Source organism: Phoenix dactylifera, chromosome 3 (genome assembly GCF_051530095.1).
Source record: "Phoenix dactylifera cultivar Ajwa chromosome 3, Ajwa_hap1_PhDact_Kaust_v1.1, whole genome shotgun sequence".
In the NCBI taxonomy this organism is placed as follows: Eukaryota; Viridiplantae; Streptophyta; class Magnoliopsida; order Arecales; family Arecaceae; genus Phoenix; species Phoenix dactylifera.
In genome coordinates, this window is record NC_143192.1 from 46,697,254 (window position 1) to 46,721,844 (window position 24,591).

The 24,591-nt window shown below is 38.0% G+C and overlaps 1 protein-coding gene and 1 long non-coding RNA gene across 2 annotated transcripts; one reads left to right on the top strand and one right to left on the bottom strand.

Annotated features, from left to right (window-relative positions):
* Positions 1 to 464: 464 nt before the first annotated feature.
* Positions 465 to 8,850, top strand: LOC148714414 (uncharacterized). The gene is made up of 2 exons (XR_016399921.1): positions 465 to 665; positions 745 to 8,850. It is a non-coding gene; the product is annotated as an uncharacterized LOC148714414 (long non-coding RNA).
* A 951-nt stretch (positions 8,851 to 9,801) lies between these two features.
* LOC103716549 (T-complex protein 1 subunit alpha-like) lies at positions 9,802 to 22,754 on the bottom strand. Its single transcript, XM_088718663.2, has 17 exons — positions 22,534 to 22,754; positions 22,352 to 22,416; positions 19,456 to 19,545; positions 19,261 to 19,347; positions 19,075 to 19,134; positions 18,849 to 18,899; positions 18,637 to 18,732; positions 17,696 to 17,761; positions 17,009 to 17,226; positions 15,635 to 15,731; positions 14,767 to 14,853; positions 12,073 to 12,207; positions 11,863 to 11,967; positions 11,296 to 11,424; positions 11,105 to 11,208; positions 10,445 to 10,535; positions 9,802 to 10,094 (listed from the first exon to the last, which is right to left on the bottom strand). Exons 1-17 carry the CDS (start codon positions 22,604 to 22,606, stop codon positions 10,008 to 10,010), a joined length of 1,641 nt encoding a protein of 546 aa, XP_088574789.2. The 5' UTR covers positions 22,607 to 22,754; the 3' UTR covers positions 9,802 to 10,007.
* Between the last annotated feature and the right edge of the window lie 1,837 nt (positions 22,755 to 24,591).

Consider the following 24,591-nt stretch of genomic DNA (forward strand, 5'->3'; position numbering starts at 1 on the left):
TGTATATATTTTTTTAATTTACATATATATATATATATATATATATATATATATATACACATTCATAAAATACTTGTTTTAATATTTTATTTTTATAATTTTATTTTTACATATGTATCCATATTATCAAATATTATTAAAAATAAATAATTTTAAATTAAAATAATTACAATATTCTTAATTGGAAGATGTGAAAAAAAATATTTTTAAGACTATTAGATTGAGGACAAAAAATAATTTTAACTTTTTATTTATTTTTAATTAAAAATAATATAGTTTTTATTAAGGGTGCTATGCTAGAAGAGATGTTGTATTGGAAGTATTTAAGGAAAATAGCGTTTTATGAGGATAAAAAATAAATATAAAGTTTAAAAAAACATTGATGCGAAAGGATGGGATCACGGCCGTCCACGTTTACTCTGACTTGAAACGCACGTGCCTGGTGCTCGTCTTATACTGCCCTAACCCCAGCGGACTCGCTGGCCCCAGTCCGTGGCGTCCACCACGGCGTCCGCCGAGGTAACGAAGGCGTCGACCTCCTCGCCGTCAGCCATGCGGTCGCCGTCGGCGTTCGAGAGCTGGAGCTAATTCCTAGATGCTACCGAATCAGTTGTCTCAAGGCTAAGAAGGAGGAGCTTTTCAGGAAGAGTTCCCAGATGCGAACGGTATCTATCCTCTCCGAGCAAACGCCTCTTTTGTTTAGAATAAATTTTATTTTTTCCCTAATACACGTCTTGTCGTCAGCTATAGTGAGTTGGTACACGATACAAGATTTCAACTTTATAAGCGGACTTTGTGATTGATATTGATTGAAGAAAGAAGTTTGTTATGTTAATGAGGCTGTTCTTGCTGGTGGCGAGTTAGCCAATCACATGCCACAGCTGCTGTGGCTGTGATATTTGGGTGGATGGTCAGTAATTTCACCTACGGGGCTTTTAGTTTGCATCGAAGTGTGGAAAATAAGTTTTGGTTCCTCCTAGATGCATTCCCTTGCATTGTAGCAAAGAAGAATGTGGTACTTGAAATTAGGTTTTTAATGGGAAATTTTTCCATCATACACATGAATTAGGCTGGTGGCTAATTAGCCAGTCACATTGCACAGTATTATGGCTGTATTCTATGTGTGAATGGTCAGTAAGTCACCTATAGTACTTCAGTGTTTGCACCTGCTGGGGGGAGCTGTTTTGTGGTTCCCTTTAGATGCATTCATGGACATTTTATCAAATAGGCTATCTGCATGTTAGAATAATTTCAAAATATGGGCTTACACTGATTGCGTATTTTTGTTTTATAAAACGGGTTAGACGTATGGCTCAGAATGGTACTATGGTTAAGCCCAATATGATGTGTGATCATTTTGTTTTATGGGCTTTGGTGCACCTTGGATGTATAGGATTGAGTCCTATTTATTGTGGTACTTTTGGTATATAGGCCAGGAAACCCAATTAGGGTTTTGGAGCCTTTAATGGGAAGGCTCCTCTATGTTTCTTATATATAGGCTAGGTCCCCCTCTCCTCTCCGTATGGTTGATAGCTTGCCCTATTGACGACTATCCTTTGTGAGGAGCAAGGAAGGGAAGATCCAACCGCTATTATTCCAGGTGATTAAAGAACGTATTCAATATGTCTTCCGCAGGTATATCTCTCAAACTTGAATACGCTATTGTTTGTGATTCTAATCTTTGCTTGTTATTATTTTTATATTTAACAATTGATATCAGTGCCTCCATACTAGGATTAGAATCCTTCATACACAATTATGATTTCATCTGGACTTACGAATTAATTTTATGCATTGGTGAATGGATCTTCTGCATAAATCTGTATACACAGATTTTTCATGGATAATCAAATATCTGATTTGATTTTAATTTAAATTTCCCAGAACATGATTGCATATTGTTTTCGGATTAAAAAAAAAACTTCTTGTTACCTTCTCCCGCAGACTTCATCTTCTTCCTGTTTCAAATCCCCTTCTCTTGCGGCCGGAAGCCGCTGTCCCGCGGCTGGCGGGGTTGCTTCCGGACGCCGCACGGCCACCGTGCGCCTCCTGGCACCGCGGCGGACCTGGGGACGTCCCCGGCCACTCGCAGTGGCCAGCATGGTGGCTGCCATGGAAGGCAGCCATAGGTTGTTTAAAAAAAAAAAGGAAAAGGGGCCTTCCTCTTCGCTGGCCGACGCCTCTGTGCTGTGCGACGGCCGGCGGAAGGAGGCCGAGGCGGCTCGCCCGCCACCACCGCAGGCGGACGGACGCCCCATGGCGCCACAGCAGGCGGACGCCGCCGCCGCTGCAGTCCATGGGGGCCTTCTCCCGGCCACCCCACGGCCGGCCGCAGGCCATGGGGGCCTTCTCCCGGCCACCCCACGGCCGGCCGCGCGTCTCATGGCGTCGCGGCGGCCCGGCGGGGTTGCTGGCCACGGGTGGTGGCCGGCGCCGTGGCTGCCATGGGAGGCTGCCACGGGTTGCTTACATCCCCCCCCCCAAAAAAAGATATAGGGTTTTTCCCTTTTGATTGGGCTTGGGCCTACTAAGCCTAACTTGAATAGGTCCATAATTGCAAGTTGGGCCCTTTTATTTAGTCAACCCATGTTTATTTTATTTGCACTGCATCCTAATGGACCCGAATGGATTTTGGGCTGGGGCTAAGAGTTAGTAACCCATTTAATTATTGTTTAAATACTGAATAATTTGAATTAGGCCCTCATGCATATTAATTATTGAAGTGTTAAATTTTGGACATATCTTGCTGCGATATATGCCTTGAATTTTGTGATTAACATTTTTTGTTTAAATCACATGTGATTTTGATTATGATTATAGCATGTTTAATGGTTATGATTTTGTCACATAACTATCATTTTGTGATTAAAATTTGTTGGGCATAAAGACTATCCTTATTTTCCCATTAAGAGAATATTTTGAAGTTGAAGTGGGTGGTAGCCACCAAAGTGGCACATTCACTGATATTTATCTGATTTTCTCAAAAAAAAAAGGGTAGCATTGCATTTTTCTAGATGATTGCATGCAATATCTTACCCGAAGGTGTTATTGTGTATGATGATTTAGAAAAATGGCATGAAGTGATTAATGGGATTGCATTAGCCTAGAAGGCTAGAATCCTTCTTCTGCCCAAAGGCGATGGTGTTTTGAAAGCTGATGTGATTTTGTTAATTGGCTTCATGATATGTCTTAAGAGTACCTTATAGCGTGTTGTATTGTTAGCCCAAAGGTGACTTTACAATGATGCACCAAAGCTCTTACCGTAATTAGACTTATATGTTTTTCAAGTTGATTACGGACTATCTAATTAATAGCCCAAGTTGATTAGATAGATATGTTATCATCCATTGATTGCATGCATCATATTTGGATGATATTAAATAAAATATGTTGTTTCCGTAGTTTTGAATGCCTCTTCCCTTTCAAGCTAATTGTCTGCTATTGAAATCTTGACTGAAAATAATTATGTGAGATGGAAACGAGATATAGAAATAGCACCATCCTAACCTGTGAAACCAAATCGTCGTGAGATAAGATACTGAATTATGCTCTATTAGCTTAGCATAACTATAGCTCACCGATCTCCAATTGAAACTAGCTACATCACATGCATCAAACTTAAAATGTTTTGTAGTGCCTGTTGGAAGCTCTGGCAACATTAAGAAAATGCTGAAGGCAAGAAGAAAAGTTCCCATGCAGAATGCTAGATGAGGAAGAATGGCACCCATCCCTTTTGCTACTCGTTAAGGTTTGCTGGTGGACAGATTGAGTAGGTGACATACGTTGAACATTGAATACTAGATACCGCACACTGGCGTCCTATTTCCTCAAGCATGGGCCTTAACCGGTTGTCCCTGGCGTTGGGTCAACTAGAACTTTAGAGTGCTCACAAAGAGAGAATTAAGACTGATATGATTACTACTACTGCATGGTAAAAGGGTTCTTTTTGTAATCATCTGAATACCCTTTTGCTTTGGGATTTTAGCTTAGAAGGGTGCGGTTGTTGCAATGAAACCTCTGCAGGCACCAACTTTCTGAGGGAATTTGATTAGTCTTGGTAATCAAAGGGAGACCGCCCAACCCTAATAATTACAAGAACTAATAGTGGTAACAACCCTAGCATCTAATCATTAACCAAAAAAAAAAACTTAATTGCTTATATTATACAATGCCATTATGCTGGCTTCCCATATTGGCTGGTAAGAAGTTCCTCTATATTGTGGCATAAGCATTTAGGGCACATTTCAAGAGAGCGACTGGAGAAATTAATGAAAGCTGAGATTATGCCCTCTCTGAATTTTTTGGATTTTGACACTTGAATAGATTGCATAAGGAAAAAATTGACCAAAAAAAAAAATACAAGAAAGGGATCTACTAGGAGCGATTGTCTTTTGGATCTTATTCACTCCGATATTAGTAGACCGTTACCTTCTACTATATGTGGGAATAAATACTTCATAACCTTCGTTAATGATTTCTCGTGTTATAGTTATGTTTACTTGATTAATGATAAATCTCTCGCTCTTGAGAAATTCAAGATATATTTAAAATGAAAATAGAAAAGCAATGTGGGAAGAGTATTAAAATTGTGAAATCTGACCGTTGTGATGAATACTATGGTAAGTATGACGAGTCCGATCAGAACATGGGTGATTTTGTGAGATTTTTACAAGAATGTGGGATAGTTCCTCAATACACAATGCCAAGAACACCTAAGCAAAATGGTTTTTCTAAAAGGCGTAATCGGACTCTGAAGGATATGGTCAGGAGTATGATGAGTAGAACAAAATTTGCCAGAATTCTTATGAGGTGAAGCATTGAAATCTGATATGTACATTCTGAACAAGGTTCCTAGTAAAGCTGTTGAGAAAACTCCTTTTGAATTGTGGACAGGTCGTAAACCCAATTTAGCCCATTTTAGAGTTTGAGGCTGCCCAGTTGAGGTTAGGATTTGTAATCCTACTGAAAAGAAATTAGACCCAAAATCTACACCAGAATTTATAGATCAAAGGGCTATAAGTTCTATTATCCTAATCGTGGCACTAGAATTGTTGAGTCCATTAGAGCGAAATTTCTGGAGAATGATATTGGTAATAGTGGGAGTTCTGTATTAAAGAAAACTGTTCCTGAACCGGATCAAGTTATGGTTCGAATTTCCATTGTACAAGAAAGAGTTATTTCTCAGCTAATTGCCATAGTTAAAGAAGAACCTGGGCATCATTCGGTCGCGGCGCCGTTGGTCCCACCTCTTCTTAAAAGCCATCCTAAGGTCGAGTGTTCGATACTCTCTCACCCCATCGGTGGAAAGAAGAGCCTCACGTTCCTACTCCAACAGTGGTTGAGTTAGTTTTTTGAACCACAAGTTAGGAGACCACAAAGAGAAAGAAGATCAGCCTTGCCTAATGACCATATTGTCTATTTACTAGAGAGTGATTTTAATATTGGGCGTAACATTGATCCCGTCCCTTATAAAAGAAGCATTAACAAGACTTGACTCGGATAAATAACTGAATGCCATGGAAGATGAAATATTTTCTATGAAGAGAAATAAAGTTTGGAAACTTATTAAACTTCCACCACATGTTAAGGCCATAGGTTGCAAATGGGTTTACAAATCCAAGTTAGACTCAAAAGGGGATGTTGAACGACAAAAGGCTAGACTGGTTGCCAAAAGGTTCACTTAGCAAGAGGGCATTGACTATAATGAGATTTTTTCACCGGTTTCATCCAAGGATTCCTTTAGAATTATCATGGCACTTGTAGCACACTATAATTTGGAGCTTCATCAAATGGATGTTAAGACAGTGTTTTTAAATGGAGATCTCTATGAAGAAGCTTCTTTTGTACTAGAAATTGAGATATAGCATGAGGCCATGGTTTGTTTGGTTTTCACAGAAGACATACATACGACGCATCCTAGAGAGGTTCAATATGCAAAACTGTGCACCCGGTGATATACCTATGGTAAAAGGGGATAAGTTTAGCAAAGCCCAGTGTCCGAGAAATGAACTTGAAAGAGAATCTTTGAAAAACATACCCTATGCAAGTGCTGTAGGGAGCTTGATGTATGCTCAAGTTTGCACTAGACCTGACATAGCCTATGCAGTAAGCGTCCTTAGTAGATTTCAATCGAATCCAGGACAAGAGCATTGGAAAGCAGCTAAGAAAGTTATGAGATATTTGAAAAAGACTGAAGGTCATATGCTTACCTTTCAGCATACAGATCATCTTGAGGTGGCAGGCTACTCAGATTCTGATTTTGCAGGATGTCAAGATGATTTGAAGTCAACTTCAGGTTATGTTTTTCTGATGGCTGGTGGTACTATTTCTTGGAAAAGTATTAAGCCAACTCTAGTGGCTTCTTCTATCATGCAGGCTGAATTTGTGGCATGTTATGGAGCTACAGTCCAAGCCATTTGGTTGAGGAATTTTATTTCAGGAATGAAAGTTGTTGATTCCATCTCGAGACCAATTACCATCTATTGTGATAATAGTGTAGCGGTGTTCTTTTCAAAGAATAACAAGAGTTCTGGTGGCTCTAAGCATATAGACATCAAGTACTTGGTGGAAAGAGATAAAGTTAAAGAAGGGCAGACAAAAATAGAGCATATAAATACAAAATCAATGATTGCAGACCCATTGACTAAGGGACTCGCAACGAAAGTCTTTAAGACACATATTGCTAATATGAGTATTGTGGAAACCTTTGATGTTTTTGGTTAGTGGGAGTTATTTATGTAAAAGAACTATATTTTGGCTTGATCCTTTTTACAGGGTATGTAGGCAACCCATATGCTTCGGGTACAGCCTCTTCCAATTATAAAAATATTTATCTTCCTATTTATAATTCTGTATTTTGTGCACAGAAATTATAATTATTTTTGAGCATGCATTGCACATATGTCTTTTATTATGATATCATTTTGATCTCGAGATATAATGCATAAAGACATGATGTGAGTCTCTTTTGAGACATGTGGCTTCTTTTGAAGCATTTATGAGGACCGATATGAATTAGCACACCTTTGATCACATTTTGGTGCTAAGTTCATACTACATACTATTACATTGATTGGAGGATGGGGATCCATGTCGATAAGGATGTTAGCATTTGTAACTGTGGAGTGGTCTTACATCGATTAAATGGTGTAACGACTTCCATGCTCCATGTTGATGTTCTTGTTGGACCGGATCATGTATCCAAGATGATTATCATTTGAGCTATATGTGTGGCCACTTTTGTAGTCTAACCCGAGAGTCGTTTTCAAAACAAAGTTTTTAAATTAATATGACAATCCGTGTTCGCCCAAGTGGGAGAATGTTAGAATAATTTCAAAATATGAGCTTACACTGATTGCGTATTTTTGTTTTATAAAACGGGTTAGACGTATGGCTCAGAATGGTACTATTTAAGCCCAATATGATGTGTGATTATTTTGTTTTATGGGCTTTGGTGCACCTTGGATGTATAGGATTGAGTCCTATTTATTGTGGTACTTTTGGTATGTAGGCCAGGAAACCCAATTAGGGTTTTGGAGCCTTTAATGGGAAGGCTCCTTTATGTTTCCTATATATAAGCTAGGTCCCCCTCTTCTCTCCGTATGGTTGATAGCTTGCCCCATTAACGGCTATCCTTTGTGAGGAGCAAGGAAGGGAAGATCCAGCCACTATTATTCCAGGTGATTAAAGAACATATTCAATATGTCTTCCGCAGGTATATCTTTCAAACTTGAATACGCTATTGTTTGTGATTCTAATCTTAGCATGTTATTATTTTTATATTTAACAATCTGCATAGAAGAACGAGGAGTTTATGATGGGTTTTGAATTGAAATAGTAGGACAATAGTGTCGAAAGAAGAATACGTTTGAATTGAAATGTTAATAAAGAAAAAAAGCTGGTGGCTAGTTAGCCATTCACATACCACAGCTGTTATGGCTCACATCTATTTGGAGGAAACAAGATTATTGTTCCTTTTAGATGCGCTCGCTTGCATTTCTAGCATATTGATTACGAAAAGAAGATGCCGATGTAAAGCATTGGATGCATGGGTTCTTGCACAGGAATGTATCCAAGATTTTGATAAACCCATTCTATTTCATTGTCGGGAGAAAAATAAGTAATTGCTTATAGCATTTTGTCATTGAGCATGATACTTGGTAAAACAAGTTCTGGATATTGAGAACTATATATCTGTGCCTGCTGCTGGTTGGTATTCTGGAAAATACACTCCATCAGGGATATTTGGCTCCAACCTCTGAGTGATTTCTTCAAAGAAAAGTAACAAGTGCAAAATATCTCAGCAAGCTGTTTCCATCATAAGGTTTGTCGCACTTTTTATCATCCAATAGAGCTAAATGCTCAAAGCTCCAGTTATTGTTTCGTGATAGTTGTTGTTTTGCCATAATGCTCCGCATTCCTTTGACGGACTTTGGAGTATATCTTTGTTTTGTATCTTCCATGTTATGCCATCTCCAGGGCCTCGCTAGGTATGCTTGTGTTGCTGTGATCTTGTACCTCTGCGTGTCTTACAGAACACAAAGAAAACCTGGACTGAAGGTTGCATGACTACAAGAAAAGAGATTTCGTAGTATCATTCAGAAGCAGACTATAGGCTTGAAGGAAGGCCCTCAATCTGCTGAGGGGAGGGTATGGATCAAAAGGGTGAAATGTTGTTTTCATGCTGTTTTTACCTTTATGGAGCTTGCATTTTGGGGTGCCTCCTCGTGTTAGGATGCCGCCCACTCCAATATTTTTTTTGAGGTGGATCTCTGTCTGGCTGTTTCCCCGCTACTTCAATTGAATTGTATTTCTTGTTCCTCAATCATAAAAGATACAGAATTCTGCGCATCAGAAATTATAATGATACAAGATTACGTGCACAGATTAATTAAGAATGATTTCCATCTCTAGGATCTGGGTGATATCAGAAGTTGCAGTCATCTCAGAATCGCAAGAATGTTTCACCTATCTTGCTGTTCTGACCTGGAAGGCCTATGTGAAGGGGCTGATCTGAATAAGATCACTTCGGCCATTCATTTCCAACTGGACAGGATGCGATCGAAGGCTTTCTATTGGTTCCTGCAACATGCTCTTGGGTGCACATAACACTTTCCCCGGACAGTTTCGGAGTAACACAAATCTCAATTCTCACCAAGAAGTAAAAATAGCTATGCCAACATGGGAGTAATTTTCCCATTGATCCACTATTAGACACTGTACGGTACAAATTACAGGTAACTCACCACAAAGTTATATATCGGTGTGCCACCTTTCAGTGAGATTTCCGTTCTGCTTGACAATATCTCCACTCTCCATGATTGCCTCCAAAACTCCACCACTGTTCACTCAAAAAAGCAGGCTCAGAAACTTCCCACTCTTGAAACGTAAGATATTTCCACTTGGAATGCATGGAGAGGCAGGCTCATAAAAACCACGGCCATTCAGACTTGGGCCTTTCATCAAACCGGTAAGTCAAGCATATGCGCTGCCTAGAGTCTCATTCGCAAAGCAACCGGTTCTTTAGGCTTCTATAACATCATTAAACCTTAACAGACCAATATGAAGCAGACTACTGACAGATCGGTTACATTAATTTTAGGTCATTAACCAAAACTTGGAAGAAATTTCTTAATGTCAATCTGTTAGCATGACTTGACAAGCTGGTTTGTATCATGTATATTCAGCATTACGGCATCCAATCTATCATTCGGTTTAAAGGAAACCATTCAATAATCAAACCTCGGAGATTACAGAACAAGAACAATTCTCAGCTCTAACTACTATGAGATGGCACAACAATTGAACTGCAGAGAGCACTTGTTTAACATTTTACTGTGTCAAAACATAGGAAATCTGTAAGTCTATGAGCACCCCAATCATCATTTACCACAATTGACATACAGTGACGCAGAAGTTCCCATCTCTAGATCAATGGAATCACAAGAAACTACCAAGAATCACAAAACTGTAAATTTGGTTACATTTAAGGCCACCAAAACTAATATCTAATCATCTTCATTCTGCTGTTCATCTTTGATGAGCCTGATCATATCATCGATCCTCAGAATTGTAATGGCTGCCTCAGTTGCAAACTGCACCAAAAATATTTGGCAAGAATCTTAACAATTGAGACAAGATAATAGAGTTATAGTACTCGTGCATTTAAAGAGAAGCAACCAATGAGGTATTTCCACAGGAGGCTGGTTGCCCCAACTCACAATCCAACATAACAAGGTTATGGAACAAATTGGTTGCTAATACAGTTCAGTTTCTTTTTTCAACTACTACAATAACTGGAGTTGCGATCCACTAGTAGCATCATAGTGCACCTCATTTTTATGCATCATCCCTTCTTGATTTTTTTGTGGACAAATTTGTCTGTAAACAAAAGCCCACTAATCCTTGATCGTATAACATCATCAAATCAAAATGTTTTCCTTACCTGTATTATCTTCACTTTGCTCATTGCAGGCTCAATAACTCCAGCTTCTAAGTTATTGCGGATTGTACCCTTTGATAGGTCTAGACCCATACTACAAAAAAGTAGAAGGAGAAGACGTCAATGAAATTTGCAACCCCTAGATAGGTCCAGACCCGCACTACCAAAAAGTAAAAGGAGAAGGCATCAATGAAATTTACAAAGCAGTAAACGTTATAATAAAAGGGACAGCATATTCTTCAGATGATCTTCCCATGACCGAAAAAATTTCATCCATACAAACAAGTTCAAAATGAACTGATTGTTGATATTGTTGGGTGAGCATTCAATACTAGTGATGATTTCAAATTTAAAAGTACCAACTAATCCACTAGATGATTTTTTGAGTATCAATTAAATGAATTCAATGCGATATGGAAAAGAAGCATTAAAGACGAGGATCCTTAACCATAACCACCGAGCCTTGTAACTTTTCACACAAGATCAAGCCTTTAATTTTGGAATTCTTTATGTAAGTAGTCTGATATGCTTGAATTTGCTTTATCATTACAACATGGGACTAACATATTATTGTAAATAAGAATGAACTAGCAAATTGATTTTTTTTTTTTTTTTTGTTGGTTGTGGGGGGAGGGAGGGTGGCATTATGATGCTTCAAAATACCTTGAAAGATGCTGCTTATCTGCTTTCGTTTGGGCAGTATGGTGGTAAGCCCGGAGTTTTGCAACTAATTCAGTCGCATCTTTTGCAGCATTCACAGCAAGTACCTGTGACCCACAAGTTTATGCTTCTATTTCAATCAAAGGGGGCAAAAAAAAAAAAGACGTTTATTCACAGATGCAGCTATAGAAAACCTTAGGTATTATCAGAAGAGACTCAGCAAATTCTGCAATTGCCAGCTGCTCCCTAGATCCCAATGTTGTAGCAAGGTACTCGAGGTACACAGACAATGCAGCCTCCACTGCACCACCGCCAGCAACAACCTACATCACCAATTGATGTGAGAAACTGCTGTAGTAGTGAATGATAAAATTATGATTGATGTTTGGGCTTCATGTATACAACTAAATCTTTAATAACCTCTCAACAAAGCAGTTGTTAAAATAATCCATAGTTTGAAATATATATTGGAAGCAAGGTCAGAAGAAATGTTCCCTTTTTGATCTCTCGAGTTCTAAACTGAAGAATATTTTCTGTTCTATCTATTTCACAAACAATACCAAGTGCAATCAACTAACAAGGGGCATGCCCTTTCTAAGTAAAATTGGACACCAAATATGGAAATGTAATCATTTTGAAAAAGCAAATTTTCTGTTTTATTACCTCCCAAGTGAGGAAATGCTATGTCTAGCAAATTATCTTTTGATATTTAGAACACAGAGAACCAAAAATTCTGAGCCACAAATCAATATCAGGTTTACCGTGTTAGACTCAAGGGTCCTCTTCACAATGGACAATGCATCATGCAAAGATCGATCCATCTCATCAAGCATATAGTCATTTGCACCTCTAAGTATCAATGAGACCTGAGGAAGAAGAAAAGAAAAAATATCAATGCCATGCATTACTCCAGACATGGATTTCAGCAAGCAGGCTCCAAGTCAGATGAAGATGAAGTGACGAAAACTAACCGCGCTTGTATTTTTAGTGCCCTTCACCAGAATTACATCATCATCAGCAATTCGTTCCTCCACAACTTCATCAGCATATCCAAGAAATGATAAATCAAATGTTTCCTCTCCTTCCATGTCAGCAAATGTGGACACCTGTAGGGTAAAAATTTCTAATTTTAACAAATTAACCTGATACCGGACTCAAATTCAAGCGCATGAATAATGGATTGGGGTAATGCATTTAAGTAAAAACTGAAAGTGTTTTTTCCTTATGGGCAATGACAAAGTTTATAGGTATTTATGTTTTTGTTTCCTGTGCAATATGCGCATTTATGTTTTCAGAACATGCAGGTGTTGTAGGCAAACTGTGGTACAAAAGCACAGCTTAAAAAGCAACATAATTGTGATCTTTTTTCCAAAAAATGTACCAAGGAGCAACCATGCAAAAGGCGTTCTATTTAGTTCATACTGCTTTAGGACATATATGGTAAGGAAAATCCAAAATTCAATAGTCAAGAACGTTGATGATGAAGTTGCAGGAATACCAAAAGCAAAAATAAACTTCATCAAGGAGTTAATAAACAAAATAGCTCTCTATTCCTTTCAAGCAAGCATAGATGGCAACAGGACCTTTTTACAGGCACCTTCCTGCAGCAAGGTCATCTATATCACATTTGTTTCAAAAAGTAACTATAGAATGTAACTCAACTATTTTTACTTCACTCTTTCCTCCTTTTCAAGAGGAAAAACATAACTGTTGAATCTCTAAAACTAAAGGTTCTCTTTATCAATTAAAATTAGATGTTTAATAATTTAGAAGACCCTATTACATGCTCTATTACTCCAACTGATGGGTGTTCAGTTTCATAATCCGTGATATATATGCATTATGGAGAATTTGCATTCCAAAGACATCTTTGATGGCAGAGTAGCTAACCCTTCTACAACAGCATTGGCTAATGCTACCAAAGGCAAACAAGTAGGCCATTAAGCTGACGACATTGCCGGTAATTCATGATAATAGCATGGCCTAGGAAACCATGCTGAGGAGATAAGATGGCTAAAATTCTTGGCAGAAGGTATTGATCATCTTCAAAGATGTATTATGGATATATCATGCCATCAAACAACACCCCAGCATGTCAGTCTGCCCTCACACCTGCTAAGCCCATAACCATAGTCCAATGCCCAGGAGCACTGAGTTCCTCTCCACTGTTAGTTTATCACATCCAACCACTTCAAATTGCACGGTCAATGAAAATTCTAAGGATGAGATGGTGCTCCTAAGTTTAGGCTCCCAACTATGTCAGATTTCTCCATGTTTGAATTATCTCATCCAATAATCCTCATATAGGCTTGCATAAGATCACTAATGCAAACATACAGGATGATAAGGTATAGCATCAATTGCAAGGTTTTGGAGAAACACGATGTGATGCCGCTCCAGAGATTAGCATAAAGCTGTCGGCATAACTAAGGAATGACTTAATCAAATCCAAAGATCATAATCCCAAATTATTCCAAAAACCCAATATCACATGTTCAATATTATTGCCATTAATTCATATAGCCGAGGACAACTGTTTAATATTATTCATGACAAGACAGGAAAGTAACTAACAACTTGATCATTGTTTTCCTAATTAAGTGATTTGTTACTTGATCATTGCCAATTAGTTTTTAAAATTTAACTTTCTTCCTAAAGTCACTTTCCTGTAATTTTTTATTTGTAAAGTGCTCTTAAGCAATTTTTATCTTAATTTATTATATTCATCATATTTTAAAATAAAGAATTTGCAGAAATATAGTCCTACAATTTATTAAAGGATCAATTCTAGTTCATAAGGGGATATCAACAAATAAAGCAAGATATTATACTATTTAATACTCAAGCAGGTGCATATTAATTGTGTTGCAAAGAAAATCTAAAAGAAGCAAAGATTTAGAAGGCAAGGTGCCCTTAAGGTAAGCCCCATGAGGACCAACATCCTGCATTGTTGGATTGACATTTGATACCATGGGCAGGGTAATGCCAAAGACAGACTGTCCAGATATTTTGAAAATCTCAATCTAAGAGGGCTCAGTACTCCTCACAAAGCTTACCATGTGGTGAACCTCATCGATGTTCTCAAACCAACTGGTAAAAACCACCCAGGTGTAGTAGCTTTTTGAAATACTTGAAAGTGACATCTTGGGAACATCAAAAACTCTACCTCACCTCAAGATATTTTACCTGAATTTTCTCTTTTATACATACAGTAGTCATAGCAAGTAACAAACATAACAAATTAGTTACTTCAAAACAAGAAGAAAAAAAATCACACCAGACACTTTCTTAAAAAAGGCATTAAAAATCCATGGTAAATCAAACTGTGAAAACATTTCCACCAAAATTTTGAAGGATAAAAAGGATAGATGAAATGGAAAAAAAGTATTTAATTCTTTTGTCAATTACCTACATAAATAAACCTACCATGCTATAGTAGTGCATTCAAGAACATGATTTCCAGAATGTGTCATTAAACAAAATAACAAAATTGGAATAGCATCTACAGAGTTATTTAAAACAAGAACACTTATCATGCAGCAATAAAAAATATGCAGAACAAATGTAAAATGAAACCGATGCATGCCCAAATTTCTAAGAATGCATTCCAACTTTCAAAAATCATCAAAATTCATATCTCTATAACAGAAAGAATGGAAAAATACCGCAGTTGCACCAGTGGCCTTGGCAACATGACGCAAATCCTCTTTGCGAACACGCCTCACAGCAATAGCCCCAGCCTCCACAAAATACTGCAATAACATTTATTTAAAAACATGACATAAAAGCACCATAATCAAAGTATGCATGTTCTTGTGTCATAGATCATAAGAGTCAGGGACAAGCTAAAAGGTCATCATACAGCAGCATGGATATCCATCCAAGTAAAACAGTAGAGAATAAGTTTGCATGTACAAGCTCTGCAACAAAACAAGACTCAGGAGTGGCATAACTCGTCTAAACAGATACTAGCACACATGGAGAAAGGAGATTTAGGAAGGAGGCATTGGGTGCATGTGTGCATGCCCATGAGAGAGAGAGAGAGATCACCAAAAGTAGAAAAGGAAGGTTAGTGAGACAGGATAAGAAGGCAGTTTCTTCCTCTCAGCAAAAAGTAAAATGCAAGAATGGCTGCCACTGGGTCATAAAAATACACAAATGACATTTATAATTATCAACAACTTGGACAATTGGTGCATACCAGCATAGCAACTCAAGTCATACCCAACAACATTCATTCATGGATTGTGTCACAGTAAGCATCGTTACATTTCTTTAGCATATATTATTCTGGTATATCATCAAAGAGATTGATAGAAGAACAGAAGTTCAACACAATGAAGCAATTTCTACAGCTAGGATCAGAATCAAAAACATATTAAATACCTAGGCAACCTAGCCAAATTCAATTGTATAACATAACTGTTGCCAATTTCAGAAAAAAATGTATGCGCAAGAATGCAAACTCCAATATAAAGGCACATATTCATACATGCATATTTGCACAGAGAAATAACTAAAGAAAAAACATGCCTTTAGTGACATATCATCAATTCCTTTGGTAGTCAGTACAACATTAGCGCCTGCTTTTATAATTTTCTCGATTCGCTCTTTTGTTATGTCAGCTTCTCTGCAAAAAGAGAAAGGTCATTAAGGTTCTTGGTAATGTAAATGACAAGCTGAATAAAAGCGTAAGGAAGCATGTATGAATTAATTTACAAAAAAAGGCAGTTCTAGCAACTTCATATAAAGAAATACTCAGCATAGATAATACAGCCAACCAGGGGCCATAATATTTATAGCAAAAATTTGGTAAGAAGTATAAATCAAAGAAGTTTGAGTAGAGACTCAAATTGACCACATGTAAAAAATGTTTCATAACAGCCTATCTGATTGAAGTGTAATTCCAAAATCATAAATGGCGTTCTCCCTATCCATGGATGTTTGGTTGTTTTCACAACAAAATCCTTTCGCAAGGACAAAGGTCCCACAAAAACATGTGGAACATGCCCAAAAAATAATAATAATAATAATAAATAGCACAGTGACCTCGGTGGATCAAATTCATGCTTGGACATTACTCTGCTATGATATCCTCAGCTTGCATTACCATCATAGATCTCCCTTGAGAGCTTACAATTCCATATGACAATATTAATGCTTAGCGAACACAGTACATACATAATCGTAGTTATAACCATGACTTTGAGCCTTCCCCCAGAGGGTCAGTTTTATGAATCCTCGTTCACCAAGCATTCCTACTTAGGGATACCTTTTATGTTTTTTTTTCTGAGCCTTTTCAATTCACAACATTGTGGATATAATTCATTAAATTTAACTTCTCTTTCTGAAACTAATAACCTGTATTTCTTAAACCATGCCAGATAATATTGAGAAGCATTTAGCTCAAATAAGATTGCGATAAGATAGATTTATTGTGTGCTACCTCATATATTTTTGTATTGCTTCAGTGTGCTACCTCATAAATTTGTGTTGCTTCACAGTTTGTATGTAAACTACACTTTAATGGTGGGAGAGCTTGAAAACTTCTCGCTACTGATCTCCACCCATAGAAGGATGATTCTGCAAGTAGTGTGGCCTGCCACACAGAAACGTGACCCTTCATTCCTAGTGCAGTTTGGAGTTAAGTTGTTTTACAATAGGCTTTGCCAAGTTGTATATTGTCATATTACCATCCATAGTAATACTCACTCCATTATTAGATGATTCAGCAGTGCAAGATAGACAGAACTAACAATAGATTTGTTGAGAAAAGAGACAGAAATATACATACTACGTAGTACGTGCATAACTTGCAGAGCAAAAGCTGTGAACAACTATTTCTAAATCAGTTACAGGACAAAAATTTAATGCAAGCACAAGAATTATATTCGAACTAAAAATCACCTTTCACGAATTTTTTCAAGCTCTCTAGGATCAGTGACCAAGACTTGAACACCCATTTGCATTTTTGTCTTCTGGAGATTAAAATCAAGACATGCAATTCTTGCAGGAGCAACTCTTGTAGGCATTCCTTGAGCTGCACGGCCTGTATTTAAAGCATAGCCATTAAGCAAGTAGCTATCTTTGGCACTTTTTCCATGAGCTTTCAAGATATTTATGCCCTGCATAAAGGGAGAAAATAAAAAGGCAAGGTAATTGTATCAGAACAGAGGTACAAGAGAATACAAAAACAAGCCAGCATCCAGGGCCAGCATGACAACTCTAATATAGAGTAGGTAATAGGAATTCAAACATTTAAACTGTGACATTCTAGAATCTTTATAAACGGGCAACTCAAAACTTAAAAATGACAGGCTACTGAATAATAAAAAAAAATAACATCTAATTTTAGGAAAACAAAACTACCGGATCTCTGAATATTTGAAGTTTGGCCCAATAAGCATTAAATACAGTATACAGCAAACGATTTAACTTAGATATGCAAATGAATGAGATATCATCCAAAGATCTAACCTGAAGAACTTGAACTCATTCAGGATGAATCAGATTCTGTAGTGTTCATATCAATAAGCATGATTTGGAAAGGCACAATGTGAACCGAGAAAAGACAGCAATTCTTTAGGAACTAACCTTAATCGGATATTTAACTTCTCCCCTCGCATTTGTAGTCTTCACAGCTTGAACTGCATCTACAACCTATAAAGAGAGGAAAAAAGGAAGTTACGGTGACAGAACAAACAGTTGCAGATCCTGAACATAAAAAAAAATCCAACCAAACTTATGCTCAAGCCTTGGGTCTGCAAAGAAATGACAGAGCCCCATGTACCATTAAGATAGAAACTATGTTGCTCCTCTTGGCAAGCCAAGGTTCCCAGGCAGATGACAGCCAGAACAATAAGATCCAAACCATGACTATCTTCCTAAAGAGTTGGTTTCTTAAACATGAACTAAATGTAACCCTAGATATAACTAAATGTATCATTTAGAACAATAAGAAGCCTTTACATTATAATACACTAAAGTCCACCATGACCAATGCGGGTGTCAGGAATCTTTTTTCATTTTCCTTTATTTTAGGGAATCCGGCTTGGGGGGCAGGGGTCTGAGAGGTGCCCTGATGCAGAACCTTTTTGTTTCTTTTGTGAACACAAGATCTGTGAAGGTGCGCATGGGAAATGGGGAATGCAGCAATTTTTTCCCGAGTAAATGCTGAAGCAGCGAAGGCTTCAGACTTTGGAGGTCAGCCATGTGAAGCTGGCCTCCAAGCCTTTTCCATTAATATAGTAGAAGATACATTTTTTAATAATTTGTTCTATGGTTTTGGTTTCCAAACCCCAATAAATGAAACTGAAGGAAATCACTTGCCTCTCTCCTCTATGCTTTCCCACTTTAAGGGAAAAAGCAAATGTCAAACACTACTATAATTAAAGCAGGATAGTTGAAAGGGATCCAACTATCACAGTATAACAACAAAAAAAAAATCTCACGGCCACCACAACATGCACAAAACTATTTCATAGGGTAATACATCTTGCTCAAAATACAAGGTGAAGCAATTGCATCAAGCTCACCAAATTTGCAAAGAAATCACTGTCACTGCCGATTAATTTTGAAGACATGCTTGTCTTTGCACAGTTTATGAGGGAATCTTTTCCAAGCTTTTCAACCTGAAGACGCATAAATTTATTATGAGTAAGCAAGAACATTGCATAAGCTTTTGACTGAATTTAGAAAGAATATGAGTGTGGACACCGATATATTAATTGGTCAAAGAAGTTAATACCTTTACAGCCAGTTTTTCCTCAACATACTTGCAGGCCTCTCTCATTGCAAGCTGATTGACAACAAAGTGGTACCAACACATGTTAGAGATACAAAATTAAACCTTCAACCGGACTGACTATAACCATAACCATAAGACAGAAAATGAAGTATAGGAACATGAAAATCCAAAAATATAGAATCTGAACAGTGCTAAACATATCATCAATCAAAAGTACAAAACTCACCCTGTAGCCACTGATTATAGATGTTGGATGAATTTTGTTTCTTACAAGATCATTGCCTCTCTGCAGTAAAATATAAATATGGTAAGATGTTGGAATACTGAATGATGTTCCCAAATGGCTTATGGTACTACAACTGCAACTATAGTTGCATCATAATCTGAACCATAAGATCTAGTTGCACATCACCTTTAGCAGCTCCGCAGCTACAATAACCACAGATGTTGTCCCATCTCCAACTTCTCGATCTTGAAGCTCAGCCAGCTCAACAAGAACCTAGCATCCCAAAACAGGAGCAGACATAGAGAATTTAAATCAGTGAATATAAGTAGGGAATAATACAGTTTAGAAGTAAGAAGGATGATCACATCTCGGATTATCTACCTTGGCAGCTGGATGCTCAACTTCTAACATTTTGAGTATTGTTGCACCATCATTAGTAATTGTCACATCACCGATGTCATCGACCAGCATCTGGATGGTTCATTAAGCAAAAAATTAAGTTTCCAGCATTTAAAAAACAAAACTTAGCAAATTGATTCATATAAAAAACATATATCGAATACACGAGAAGTCTTTCTTAAATGCAATAACCTTAAAATGATACATGATGTTTCAATCCAGATGTAGGCCAGCATATTCAAAATAAAGAACTCATAAAGAAAAGATAGAAATAGATTCTTGAGACATATGCGACAATATATATAATATGTGACATGCACTTTTTCAACAACCAAGCTTCCCAAGTCAATTCGCAGCTGAAAAAAAAAATACAAAGTGCACATCAATCCAACTTCCATGATACCAATTAAAGGCTCCAGCCCCTATGCACTTCTAATTCGTGTTTTATCTGTGCTACTGAGTTGTTGGTAGGTACCTCGCAGACTAGGTCAATACGAATCAAAAGGCGTTATGTACACCCGAGGATTGGGAGAAGTCTTGCAGTGGAAGTAGGCCCATGAATTAAGGCTTACAAGATGTTTCGAATTAACATAGGATCCAGTCAGATTAAAGGACACAATTGACACTAGAGTTCAGACTTCGGACTATGGTCTATCATACCACCCGATACGAGATGTGTCGTACTATCCGATACGGAGCGTACCATATCATACCAGAAGAAAACCAGTTCCAAACACACATTCAAGTCGGTACAAACCCCAAACCGAGACATATCACCTCGTACCAAAGTGTGTACTGGTCCGTACCGAAGCATACTGAGGTGCATACCGGCACGTACCGAGGCATACTGAGGTGCGTACCGGTCCGTACAGAGATAAAAATTGAAAAAAATGGTTGAAAAGTTATTTTGGCACAGAGATGTACCGTATCATACCATACCGAACTGATACCGTACCCGATACCGAGATTGTGGACCTTGCTTCAGACCATAAGTCCTTGTATCTATACCAACTTTGCTAGTCTGTGAAGGAGATGGACGACCTTAGAATTCAAGAATAAATTGGAAAAGAAAAGATTGAACAAAGGTAATGAATGTCAAGACCAAGGACAAGAATTAAAAAATAGGGGAAAAGGACAGAAATGAGGAGACATAAGAAGATAAATGGGCAAAAAATGTAGGAAACAGAGAATAGATAAGGAGGTAAGAATAATAGAAAGGTGTAAACAACAGGGGAAAGAAATGGAACAAAAAACATGAAAGAAATGGGAGAAACTAGAACAGTAGAACTCTTAGTAAGAAGTGGACCTAATTAGAGAAGCTAGATAGAGTGTGAAAGTAAAGATTTGATTCGAAAAAATAGATATTATGACAATATCAATATTATTTACCCACCATATGAATCTTAAACAGAGCAGATTATTGAAAGATATCCTCATAGTTAACCCTTGCATGCTAGTCCTTGGCTACTACGGTCTTTCATACAAGGCCTGTTGTTAGGGCTAATTTTAAATAAAAATACCATCTCAAAGGGTTGGTCCACTAGCTTCATCATAATGTAGAGCATCCAGCAAACTAAGTAGGTTTATCCTGTCTTGTCTAGGTTCTAGACTCTTAACTCCTGCGTGTTTACTCTTTCAACTAAACATGAATAATTGTTCTCAAAGCAATTACGCATTGATAATAAGAATACAGAAGAAGAGGCTCATAACTGACCTATGGTGTAGAAATCTACCACTAGAACTTCCAATTCTCCATAACTAAGCATTGCACTAGTTATTGCCTGCTCTTTTCCACAATAAACAGTACAAACTTTTTAATTTTTATTTCTTCCCTATAGCCCAGCTTTTTCTCTGTTTTTAATCAGTAAAAAGAAAAGAAGAAGCAGACTCTTAAACTTAGCTTTAAACAATTGTATGGACGAGAAGTTGGCCCCTCTGACTGAATTGAAAGGGCATGATGAAAGCAGCCCTAGATGATGAGCTTTTCAAATGTCTCAGGGTTGGTTTTATTATTTTATGTATCTTCTTCCATCATTACTCATTGGTTCCTACATAATGGCCAAGTATTCCAAAATGGAGAGTCCCATATAATAGTCCCACCATTTCATTCAAACCTTATAATTTTATATATCTTCTTTCATCATCAGTTCCTAAGCAATGGCCAAATATTCCAAAATGTAGAGTCCCATTTAATCATCCAGTATTCCATTCAAAACTTATTTGCTTCTCTTCTATGGCCCTTCAACCTAATCTAAAGCAAAGCTTGATATGAACCTTTTGAGTTTTTCCAAATTCAACTGTAATTGGTTTATCAAAATATTGATCAGAACCTTTTGTGCCCCAGTTATAACTTACATTTAATTAGAGTCACAGCATCCCCTCTTTTACATTGAACTTCTTGAGAGAAATAGAAAGAAAAATGAAAGAATGCCATAATCAGAAAAATATGATACATGAAAGTAATACAAGAACGGAAAAAAATCCACATGTGCTACTTATGCTCCTATAAGTGAATTCTGACATAAAAGAAAGGACATCATCTAAACCCAATCAAAATAAAATAACAGCAATAGAAACTAAGCAAAATACACATTTCCAGCCATTGTATAACAAAATATCTGGGCCCGGGGGGTGGGGGGGGGCGAAGAACACAATAAAACCATTTTGAAAATCAGAACATGTCTCCACCGGTTGTCTTGAAGAACACCTTTTCCTAATCTGTTGAGGCGCGACTTCAATCACAAGTTGCCATCCTTATGAATCCAATGCCATGTAAATCGGCCACGCAGCAGAATCCTCATCACTACAACCCTAAATTTCTCGAACCCAACAACTAAAAGTCTTTCTTTTCACCAAAGAACAAATCAAAGAGTGATACCTTGTCAAGACCGACCGGACCGAGCGACGACTTGACGATGTTGGCAACCGCCTGGCACGCCACCACTGCATCCCCAAGATAATGAAAAATATGATCCAAAGAAAATGACCGAAAATGAAGCTATTCCAGGGGATAACCCAAAGGTTTGAACCAAATCTCGAGATCTAGGTGAAGGAGAGTACCGTTCCGGGTGCGGACATCTTGGCCGGACTGGCGTTCTCCGAGGATGTCGGGAGTCTGGGCAGCGATCGCCATTACGGAACCTCGGCTGGGAGGTGGCTCCGACGAAAACCCTACTTTTGTGCTTGGCAGTGAGAGAGGGCAGGGTTTGAGTGGAGACGAGGGTCTGGAGAGTTCGAGACGGAGGTTGGCGCTTATAGTGGGGTTTGGATTCTTGGCGTTAGGGTTGGAGACCTGGGGGGCTGAGAGGTGGTAGAGTGCAACGCCCGTTGTCGAAACTCACGATAGCAACGCTCGCATGATTGGTTGAACCGTCGGGGCCCACTATTACAACCCGTGGGCTGGGGACACGCGTAGATGATCCTATACCAACAACGCGTTAGGTGCCATATCGGCAAAATGTAACCGAACCGGAGTCCGGTTTTCCAACTTTGGGTCCGTAAAGAACCGACGAGAATTTTCTATTTTTATGCTAGAGCCTAGACACGAAGCCTTTAGATTTTCATTAAAGAGAAGGACAAGGTTAGCTTTACTTTTAGAACACATAGCAACACTCTTTCATAAACCCCCTAAGGTTCAAGCTACCAACAAATTGTATTTCCCGTGCATCAAGATCAACTCACAACCTCTAAAAGAGAGGAGCAAGGTAACTAGCCAAGGCCAAACACCAATTTGTGAGGCTCGTTTGTATTTATTTTTTCCATCAACCTATAATGTCCTTGTCCTTCTTGAAACAAAAGTGTATTAAAGCAATTAATTTAACATCGAAATTTTTCTCCATTGACATGGATGGTTTGAAAAAACATTCTAGTGAAAACTCTAGCTTTTTTATCTATTCTACCATATAATGAATGTTTGTGTATTTTCGAAGCTCTTTCAATTATCTATATTTCAACAACTCCTCGTGTCTTATCAAGTGCATCGCATTTGTGGTATGCTAGTAGATTGTTGATAGACACATAGCAACAATCCACCAACCATCATTCAACAGTAAGCTCATTCATCCACATATTCTCTTCTTTTGCATCAGCAAACAGGCTACAACCTGCTCCTCCCCCATCCTCTTTTCTTTATCTCTATACATGTTTTAAGTGCATGCTTGCATGTAATCATGTAATTGTAAATAACAATTTTAGATTCCTTGTGTCATGCCCCCGCCTACACGGGGCACGTGAGGCACCTAGTGCCCACGTGGGAGCCACATAAGGAGGGAACACGGGGCTCCCCTGCTAGATATTGTCCGGTTTCGGAGCTTCACGCAAGCGTCCTTCATCCCTCCCCGGTTTTGTTTTCCTCCCAAAACGCGTCTGCAGGATTTGGAGACACCCACCTTATATGCCCAGGCTCTGGAACGAGTCTTTCCGATGTAGAATTATTGAGCCTCACACCCTTCCACCATCGAACAAGGGCCGTCCTCGGCTCTGGTACATTGTCTCATAATATAATGCATATAATTGTTTACACATGCACTTAAAAAGTAGCCCTTACACTTCACATATTGTGTTTGATTGTAGCCATTTGTCTAACTAGTTACCTTCTTTGCCTTTCCCCTTTTTTAGCAATGTGTATGATATAACTAATCATCAAACTATAAATCCCAAGGGATATTTATTATCAAGATTTTGAATGAACTTTAAATTCAAAAGATAAGCATTATGATGTAATAGAGCAACATGATCAACAAGAAAGACAAAATTTCAAATAAAGTCAAGAATTTTTCTAAATAAGCGGAATCTCAGAAAGACGCATACATAGGGATGATAAGATATTTAAATGTTATATTAAAACAATGGATATGTTCCACCTACGCAAAGATTTCTCTTTATTTGATACTAGAGCTGGACACTTGAGATTATGGTATAGAAATTGACAATATTTCGTCACACTTAAAATTAAAAATTATAGAACTGAAAGTGCACGAGAGGATGGAGTCATACACTTAAACATGACAATTATATAGAGACTAGAGTCATGGTGCATGCAATGCATATGAAATAGCATGGGGAGTTCTTAAGCTAGTGTATATGACGTAAAAGAACTCCTTAGGTAAAGAAAAAGAA

Coding starts and splice junctions, on each gene's coding strand:
- LOC103716549 (XM_088718663.2), bottom strand. CDS start 22,606: ATGGCGATCGCTGCCCAGACTCCCGACATCCTCGGAGAACGCCAGTCC. Junction 19,546..22,351: donor GTCCGGTCGGTCTTGACAAG/GTATCACTCTTT, acceptor TGAACCATCCAG/ATGCTGGTCGATGACATCGG. Junction 12,208..14,766: donor AGGCCACTGGTGCAACTGCG/GTATTTTTCCAT, acceptor TTTACCCTACAG/GTGTCCACATTTGCTGACAT.